The sequence below is a fragment of the Neovison vison genome, chromosome 11 (assembly GCF_020171115.1).
Source record: "Neovison vison isolate M4711 chromosome 11, ASM_NN_V1, whole genome shotgun sequence".
NCBI classification, from domain to species: domain Eukaryota; kingdom Metazoa; phylum Chordata; class Mammalia; order Carnivora; family Mustelidae; genus Neogale; species Neogale vison.
The window spans coordinates 198,256,333-198,264,890 of NC_058101.1; the positions used below are offsets into that span (position 1 = coordinate 198,256,333).

Consider the following 8,558-nt stretch of genomic DNA (forward strand, 5'->3'; position numbering starts at 1 on the left):
AGCTTTCGGAGACTGTGAACATACAGATATTTTTAATGGTGTCAGGTAAATAGCTCTATCCTGGTAACGAGGATGTAATCACTAAGACAAAAAGCTGTATTCTCAAGAGGGAAAACAATTTTTTTCACAACTATGTTACAATAAAATAAATTCTTCATCATGCTGTCTGAGATTTCTCGCTCAAGAAGCAACATAACCAATGATGGGTTCCAGTCATCAAGCAAAACATCCTTAGGACAGAAGTTAATCAAATATTGTGCATGTGCCTGTCTCAAAGGTCACCTTTAAACTGTATTCCTGCCTCAGAATGAAGAACAAAATTAAGAAGAAAGAAAAACAAGTCATTTGATTATTAAAACCCCACTGTAGTGCAAATACTATAGATTTCAAAAGAACCTTGGAGATACTTAGGCCAACCTCATGTTACAGATGAATAATCTGATCCCCAGAGGTGAGATAACGTGCCTAAAAGTCACACAGAGAGCTAGAAGAGAAAAAAAAAAATTTTTTTTTTTTCCAAACAAGCAGACAGAATTTTTCACATGTTAATCAAAAAGAATCAAGATCATCAGATTAGGGAGAAATGAGGAATAAAAAGTATGTTACACACAGATTTAAAGGACTAGTTAATCTGATGCCCCCTCCCCACACCAAAAAAATTCTCCAAATAGATGTTCATATATCCATCAATATGCTTATCCTTAAAATAGCAGAATCTTGGAAAATTCAATTTACAAATACATTATTCATTGCATTGTTATCATGAAATTAGTTCATTAAACATGAAAACATCAAACAGCACCAATACCAGAAAGTTAAAGTGAATACACTATTACTTAAAATAATATAGAATCACTGATTGGGACAGAAATCAACTATAGCCACTAGAAAACCATCTGAACTCCTGTTTGACATAAAGGCAGTATTTAAAGACTTGTGTATGCCCTTTTGCCCACTGAGAGGCCTGTGGCCAGGCCTCACAGCAGCGGGTCATTGGAAAATGTTGTTAAATAAGATGCCTTTTTTGAATTGCTCAGCCTTGAACCATGATACTACATAACCCCGAATTTTCCACTAGAAGCCAATGGCACCATTCTTGAGATCCTAACTATGCTTACCTGTCCCAATTAAAACAAAACAAAAGTCCCTTATTAAGCACTAGATGAAATGTCCCTACGAGGCAGCAGCAAGGCATTTACAAACGGGCTACTGACAGTGTATCAAAATGCTACTAAGGAAAATACAGCAGCAAATACTCTAGTAAGAGCACAGTATTCCACATGGAATCCCAAATTACTCTTATCTCTAGCTCCTTGGACTCCTGGAAGACTAGAGATGAACACGTGTGTGTATAAATGGGGCTAGGGAGAAAGAAGCTCTACATGTAGTGTTTGTATTTTAAATTACCGATAATCTGAAGGCTTCCAGAGAACTCCAACTGTACCTACGTTGTTTAAAGCCCGGAGAACTAAAATGCGCGCAACACTTTGGTGTTTACCCAAAAAACAGCACTGTAGTTTTAAACGAAAGGGAAAACAGGCCTGGTTTGTGAAGCTTTTATAATGTCCACACCACGCTCTCCCTACTCCCTGCTCCTTTCATCAGGTGATCTAAAGCCTACCTGGTTTAAAATATTTGGTAATTCAGTGCAGAAAATTAAGGTCACAGACAAAGTACAACAACTTTTAATACACCATTAATACTAATGATTAAAAATTATTGCATAGTCTTATGCATTTACCCTAAAACATTTTCGAAAGTAAATTCTGAAAGAATTATATAAAAGACAAATAATCTTTTAAAATGTGGATGGCATTTACTACCTCGATCTTCTATCCTTTTTTGCCTTGTCAGTACTTCTGTCCATTGTTTTCTCATTATCTCCCCTGCACTTTGGGCAATACCACTTCCCCTTTGGTTTATAGGTAAGCGAAACACACGAAAAGTGAAACCATTCAATTGGACACTGTTCATTGTCACATCCGATCATTTCCCCATAAGACACTTGGTTACATAAACAGTATGTAGGTTCATTGGGATCTATTGCAAACTCAACAGGCGATGCTTCCCTTTCCTGCTTGGCCTTGGAGCGTTTCTTTTTCTTGGCTGACTTGGATTTCTTTTCTTTAGGTGGCTGATCGTCACAGTCTTCAATCCCATTCGTCATGTGACATAAATCACGGCTTTCACTGGTTCGCTGTCTGCGGGGTCTTCTTGAAGATCTCTCCGGTTGGCTGGAATCCATCTTCGCCTTATCCGAGGCCCGTTCACCTTCAGCAGGATCTTGAAAACACTGTGAATGCAACTCCATTTGCCTTGCCCGATTTTCCACCAGTTCGAGCATCTGTGTGACAATCTGAATTTTCTCATCTCCCAATTCTTGACTATTGATTAATGCTCTCTGGAGATGCTGCTGTAGGCGTTTTTTCTGGTTTGAATCATCTTCTTTCTTATATTTTTCATAGACATCATCAATTTCCTTTAATGTTTCTAAAAACGTAAGAAAAAAATCAGAACATTTGTGCATTAGCACATAGAATATTTTTTAAGCTAGCTATCTTTCACAGAACTGGTAAAGTTGCATGAATTCAAATCATAAAATGACACTCCTCTTGGTATATATACATTGAAAAACATTATTTCCCATAGAAAGATCATATGTCATCCAATGTGAAAGTATATTTAGAAATAAACTAATAAGAATACAAAGCTTTCTTTTTTAAAATTTTTTTATTTTTTTACAAAGCTTTCTAATACTCATGAGTCTGTATTAAAAAGGGTAAAAGATGTGGCTGGCTCAGCGGGTAGAACATATGACTCTTGATCGCAGGATCATGAATTCAAGCCCACACTGGGCATTGAGCTTATTAAAAAAAAAAAAAAAAAATGGGGGTTGGGTGTCTGCGTGGCTTAGTTGGTGGAGCAGCTGCCTTGGGCTCCAGTCATGATCCCAGGGTCCTGGGATTGAGCCCCGCATCGGGCTCCTTGTTGGGATGGGTGGGGGAGGAGCCTACTTCTCCATTTCTCTCTGCCTGCAGCTCCCCCTGCTTGTGCTATCTCTGTCAAGTACACAGACAAAATGTTTTAAAAAAATTTTTTTAAAAGGATAAGAAGAGATGTGTGTACTAATTAGTACTCAAAATATTTTACATGGGCAAGAACACTGCATGCACTTTATAGTCTACCTCGCAAAGTCACTTATTACTTCATTTGAACTTCAAAACAGCACTGTGATAAAACTGACATGCCAGACTTCAACTGTATAACTTAAGAGAGGTTCTAAAAGTAGGCTACAGATGCTATCCAACTGTGTTTACAGGACTTACAGCTCAATTGATGACTTGCTACATGACTCAAGAGAGACATTGCACCTTGACTTTCATATCATACCCCTGGACTCTTGAACAAAGCAGACACAGGTAACTCTTCCCACCATATTAGTCTTACTAGCTCGTTTATCATATGGGAGATTCTGAAAACCAAACTATTTCCAGGGTAGGTTTAGGTTCAGATTCTGGCATCAACTGACGAAGCTACTAACAAAATTACGGTAAGGTCAGCATTGGGTCACTCTGCTTTTGCAGAGAACTCAGCAGTTGGTTTTAAGCTTTCGGAACTGCTGATTTGGGTATTGTATAGCATGTGGACACATTTAAATCAATTAAAAATGCCTGAGTCACAAGACAGTATACAATAATCTGAAAATATAGTTCCAGATGTCACCAAAAATTAATGTAAGGTCAGTTTTTTATTCAAGTCTGTTCTATCTCTTGTCATTATGAGATCTAACAGAATTGTCTTACTAAAGGTGGAGAGGCAAAAATTAACTCCAATTTATCACACTGCATGGCATATCACTGTTTTATGTTCTAATAGTACTACCAGCACATGGCACACCATCGTTCTACCTTCCAATATTATTACTCTAATGATAACAGAAGAAAAGTCAGACAAGTAAAATGCATACACTAGGGCTATCTCCAAGAATTGTTAACACAAAGCAGGTCTTCAACACAACTCTTATGAATTAATTCCGCCCTAGAAATTAAAAGCACTCACATGTGATGGACAACTGCTTAACCTGGGACACCGGACAAAGTGCCAACACATTTGAGCGTACGCATACCTGCACAGCATATTTAATTTAATTCTTTTTAAAAGATTTTATTTATTTATTTGACAGAGATCACAAGTAGGCAGAGAGGCAGGCAGAGAGAGAGGGTTGGGGGAAGCAGGCTCCTTGCTGAGCAGAGAGCCCAATGTGGGTTTCGATCCCAGAACCCTGAGATCATGACCTGAGCTGAAAGCAGAGGCTTAACCCAGTGAGCCACCCAGGCACCCTGCACAGCATATTTTAAAACAAAGTTCATATCTAGTCCATTGGCCAGCTGGGTATGTAAGTGGTTTTCTTAAGAATATAATTTTTCCCCAGGAAAAATAATTTTGTATTTTCCCACAAAACTTGAGAATTAAAATATAAAGGTAAACCTCGTTTTAAATATTCTGTACCTAACTATCATGAGTTAGATGCTAGTACATCATACAGGCACACTGATACTACCTATGAGAAGAATTCATATTTCTAAGACTCCTTAATTACAAAGTGAAAGAAAAAAGGAAACTAACACTTACTAAGCACTTTTATTCGATAAAGATTTTCTCATTTAATCCCCAAGGCAACCCCACGAGGAAGCTATCACTTCTATACGTGAAGATAATGAAGTTCAAGAGGTAACAACCCCAGACTCTGAACTCTGCCAGATAGGTATGTCTGCCTCTGCTGCGGAAGCACTTTCCACTAAGCTACATGGAAGGCACTTGAAAATAAATATTAATTTTTAGTTCAATGGTTATTTACCCAAGAGATTATGAACAAGAATATCAGAACAAAAACTGAGGTTCTCCAATAACCATATCCCATAGTAAATATTTATTTCAATTGTGAAACTACTGTCTTCATTTCTTTAGTTTTAAAAGTTTTTAAGGTTACTTTTAGCGATTCTTCAGTAATTTCTGAAAGTGTCTCAAATAGGAGAGAAACTGTTTTGATTTCCCGTATAACCTGTATCACTAAATACTGCAGTAAATATTAAATCCAAAAACAGAAAATACTTAAGAACTAGCAAAGAAATAAAAAAGCATATGAAACCCGAACCAAGAACACACGAGTATATAAAGCTAAATTCTCCATGTGGAGCTTAGTAAGTAAGCATGGGCACAGACTGAAAACTAAATCCTTCTTTTATATTAATCTAGAAACTAACCAAGCTTAATGGAGCTGAAAATGTTTATAATCTCTCAATCTTTTAAAGCTTAATATTATTCCTCCTGTTACTAGATTTACTTGGGACAATTCTAGATGGTAAAAATGGCAGATTTCCCTGTAACCGTTTTCTCTTCCAAATTCAAATGAAAATAGCTTAACTACTGTAAAGGCAAATACATGTCTTTCACGAAATGTAAAACCATGTAAGCTTTACAAACTTCAGAGTTACTATCTGGAAAACTAAAAATGTTCAATATACAGCACATGTGTATCATTTTTAGGCTACAATTCATGTATGTGTTCCAGGTCTGTAGAAAATACCTTTGGAGAGATTTTACTAAATAAGTTTTTATAAAAAGTTAATAGTTAAAAAAAAAAAAAGATGTGCACATGAAGTAGCCAGGCTACTTGCCCACCTCATCAAACAAGTCAGTTAAACTCTTGCAAACTTTAACTTGTCTGTAAAATATGTTTTTACTTCATAGAATTATTGTGAGATAATGTTCTGGACCTGGCACACAGCGATGACACACAGTAACTCTCTTTCCCTCTAACAGAGATCAGTCCTATCAACAACCCCACCATATGGGTTCGGAAGGCAGAAATAAATTACAGATTCGAAAACACAGACACTTAAATACTCTAACACGCTACAGGTCAGAAGATACCGCCCCAGAAGTGGGTTCCTTGGAGACCACATCATAAGATGAGTGACGGGTCTAGAAAAACAGAGAATGGGATCCGAAAAGTTATCTTTTTAACGTCCGTGCGGCTGTTTCCACATTCTGTCCAAGGTCTACGCCTTCATCGGGCTTATTAAACGCAAAACCGTTACACTTAAATTTCTCCCCTCCCAGTGGCACCAGAAAGGCCCACCAATAGTGGATGATAAATGAAACCCTCTGTAGGAAAGCCTGATTCCCTGTCTTAGTTTTCTTGGGGCTGACCACAAAGGGTGGTTTTGGCCTCATCACTCAAACTTGGCGAAGGAGGGACCCACGGGTTAAAGGACGCCAGGCGGTTGCCCCGTCAACCACCCACTTCCACCTGGAGCCCGGAAGTGACGCAAGGCCCGGAACCTACGAGGTGCTAGGGTCAGCGGTGGTCCTAGTAGCTGAGCGTTTCTTCGTCCTGATTGAATGGCGGAGAAAGGGTCGAAAAACATGTCCCAACCTTCAACATTGACTCTGCTAGGCACGAACTAACGTTCCGCAAGCATCCGACGCCTTCCCCGCAGCCAGCTCCGCCCAAACCTTCCGGCAACCAGCCATTTCCGAGACGGGCGGGAGCGCGCCCGCCCGCGCCCCGCCCACGTTCTACGTCACTCCCCAGGCCCCGCCCCCGGGGACAGGAGGCCCTCCCCGCCACACACACACACCCCTCTTCCTTTCCCCGCGGGGACCCCTCCCCTTTAACCATTTGGCTGATGGCGCTGGGGAAAGGCTGCGGCCCGGAACTTTCCCCGGGGCGGGAGAAGGGAACGTACTCTGTTCCCGAGCCGGGAGCCGGAGAGACGAGGGAGGGACCTCCCCGAGTCCGCCTTCGCGGCCCTCTCCTGCCCCCACCCCCCCGCACGTTCCAATGCATCTCCTCTCGGGGTGCGGGCCGGAGAGGGGAGTGGGGGGAAAGCCGGGCCCCCGAGACCAGCGGGAGCCCGGCTGCGGCCGGCCGCTCACTCCCTACAGCCGCCCGCCCGCTGCACGCTGCCTCGCCGGGGCAGAAGGGTCTGCGGCACGGGGCAGGCAAGCGCCGGAACAAACGCTGCTTAAAATGGCTGATTCCTCTCCACAGCAGCTGCAGCCGCTGGGTCTGCAGCGGGGGCTGACGAGCGGCCCCCACCCCCACCCGTGATACCCCACAGAAGTCCTCGCCGACCGCAGCGGGGGAAGGGAGGGCCGCGAACCCGGTCTCCGGTCCCTCTCCTCCGTCCCACACACCAGACCCCCTCCGTGCACTCGGGGAGCCTGTCACCGGAGAAATGTAAAGTGGCACTTCCCAGGGCAGGCGCCGAGCGACAGTGCGCGGAGCCCAGCGAATCCGACTGAGGGGAGGACCCGCACGGGCAGCCCCGCGGCCCCCTACCTTGATATTTGTTGTCCAGCTCTCGGAGCACAGACACGTTCCTCTGCATGTCGTGGGGCAGCGACTCCACACACTCGAGGTAGTCCTGCACGTAGCAGGTGAGGAGCCGGCTCCGCTCCCCGGTCAGGAGCGCGGCCGACGAGTACAGTTGCTGCTGCTGCTGCCCTAACATCCTGCCGCCGCTGCTGCTCCTCGCCGCCGCCGCCGCCGCCGCCTCCGCATCCAGCAGCCACACATGCAACAGCCGCGGCCGCCGCGGCTCCTCCGCTCGGCAGCCCGGCGCCGCGGGGACACCGGCAGCCGCTCAAGAGGGCACAGCCGAGTCCCCCGATCTCCACTCCCCTCAAAAGAAGCCCTCACTCCCCGCCCCCGCGGTAACAAGCCCAGGGGCGGGGCGAGATCAGGGCTCCCTCCTTTTCCCCCTCCCTCCCCAAGACTAGAGCAGCGGGGATCCCCCGGCGGACCTGGCGCCGGGGTCCCGGGCGTTGACACTTCCTGTCCCCCTCGGAGTCCCCAGATGCTACCAGTGCCGTCACGTAGCACGGATCCCCATGACAAGCCCCTCGCTGCCCGCTTTCCTCCCAATCACCCTCCGTGCCTGTCGGAGAGTCTCTCACTGGACTGCCCCCGCCCCTCCGCCTGCGGCCGGCTCTGCGCCTGCGCAGGACTTACTCCTAATAAGGCCGGGGGCCCGCCCCTACCGCCCTACCGAAGGGTTCGCATTCTCCCGCCTTCCCTCCGCCACCCGGGCGATTGGTCTGTCAACTCTCGGCCCGGGGGGAGGGTGCGGAGGACGGCCAAACGGCAGGCTGCGCCCCGCCCCCTCTTAAAGGGGAAGCACTGTCAAGCCCGCCTCTTTGCTCAACGTCTGAATGGGACTTGAGAGGGGAGGTGGGTGGCTCCTTCCTTCCGTCTTTCCCACAGGGAAAGGGAACCTCGGTCCAGCTCCCTCGGCCCGGTGTTACCGACATTTCCCCCGTCAGGTGGATCTGGCGCGGCAACTCGCGGGGCTTTAAAAGAGCAGCGGGCGGCCGGCCGCTTGTCGCTACAACCCGGAGTAAGGCCGGCGGGAACTACGCGACCCAGCGTGCAGCGGGCGCGGCTCCCGGCATGCTCGGCGGCCGTGTTCCCGCCGATCCGCCGCGGCTCGCTCGGCCGCCGCCTCAGCGCTGCCTGCGGGCCCCGGCCCTCCTCCCGCGGCGGCTCTAGG

The 8,558-nt window shown here is 46.0% G+C and overlaps 1 protein-coding gene across 2 annotated transcripts; it reads right to left on the minus strand.

Annotated features, from left to right (window-relative positions):
* Nucleotides 1-1,669: 1,669 nt before the first annotated feature.
* On the minus strand, nucleotides 1,670-7,974 carry ING2 (inhibitor of growth family member 2). 2 transcript variants are annotated; one of them, XM_044225649.1, is made up of 2 exons: nucleotides 7,349-7,974; nucleotides 1,670-2,490 (listed from the first exon to the last, which is right to left on the minus strand). In XM_044225649.1, exons 1-2 carry the CDS (start codon nucleotides 7,518-7,520, stop codon nucleotides 1,820-1,822), a joined length of 843 nt encoding a protein of 280 aa, XP_044081584.1. In that variant the 5' UTR covers nucleotides 7,521-7,974; the 3' UTR covers nucleotides 1,670-1,819. The 2 variants fall into 2 exon arrangements, with proteins under 2 accessions (XP_044081584.1, XP_044081585.1); XM_044225650.1 differs by lacking the exon at nucleotides 7,349-7,974 and adding an exon at nucleotides 6,350-6,433.
* Nucleotides 7,975-8,558: the final 584 nt, after the last annotated feature.

Coding starts and splice junctions, on each gene's coding strand:
- ING2 (XM_044225649.1), bottom strand. CDS start 7,520: ATGTTAGGGCAGCAGCAGCAGCAACTGTACTCGTCGGCCGCGCTCCTG. Junction 2,491..7,348: donor GCTGGACAACAAATATCAAG/GTAGGGGGCCGC, acceptor TTACGTTTTTAG/AAACATTAAAGGAAATTGAT.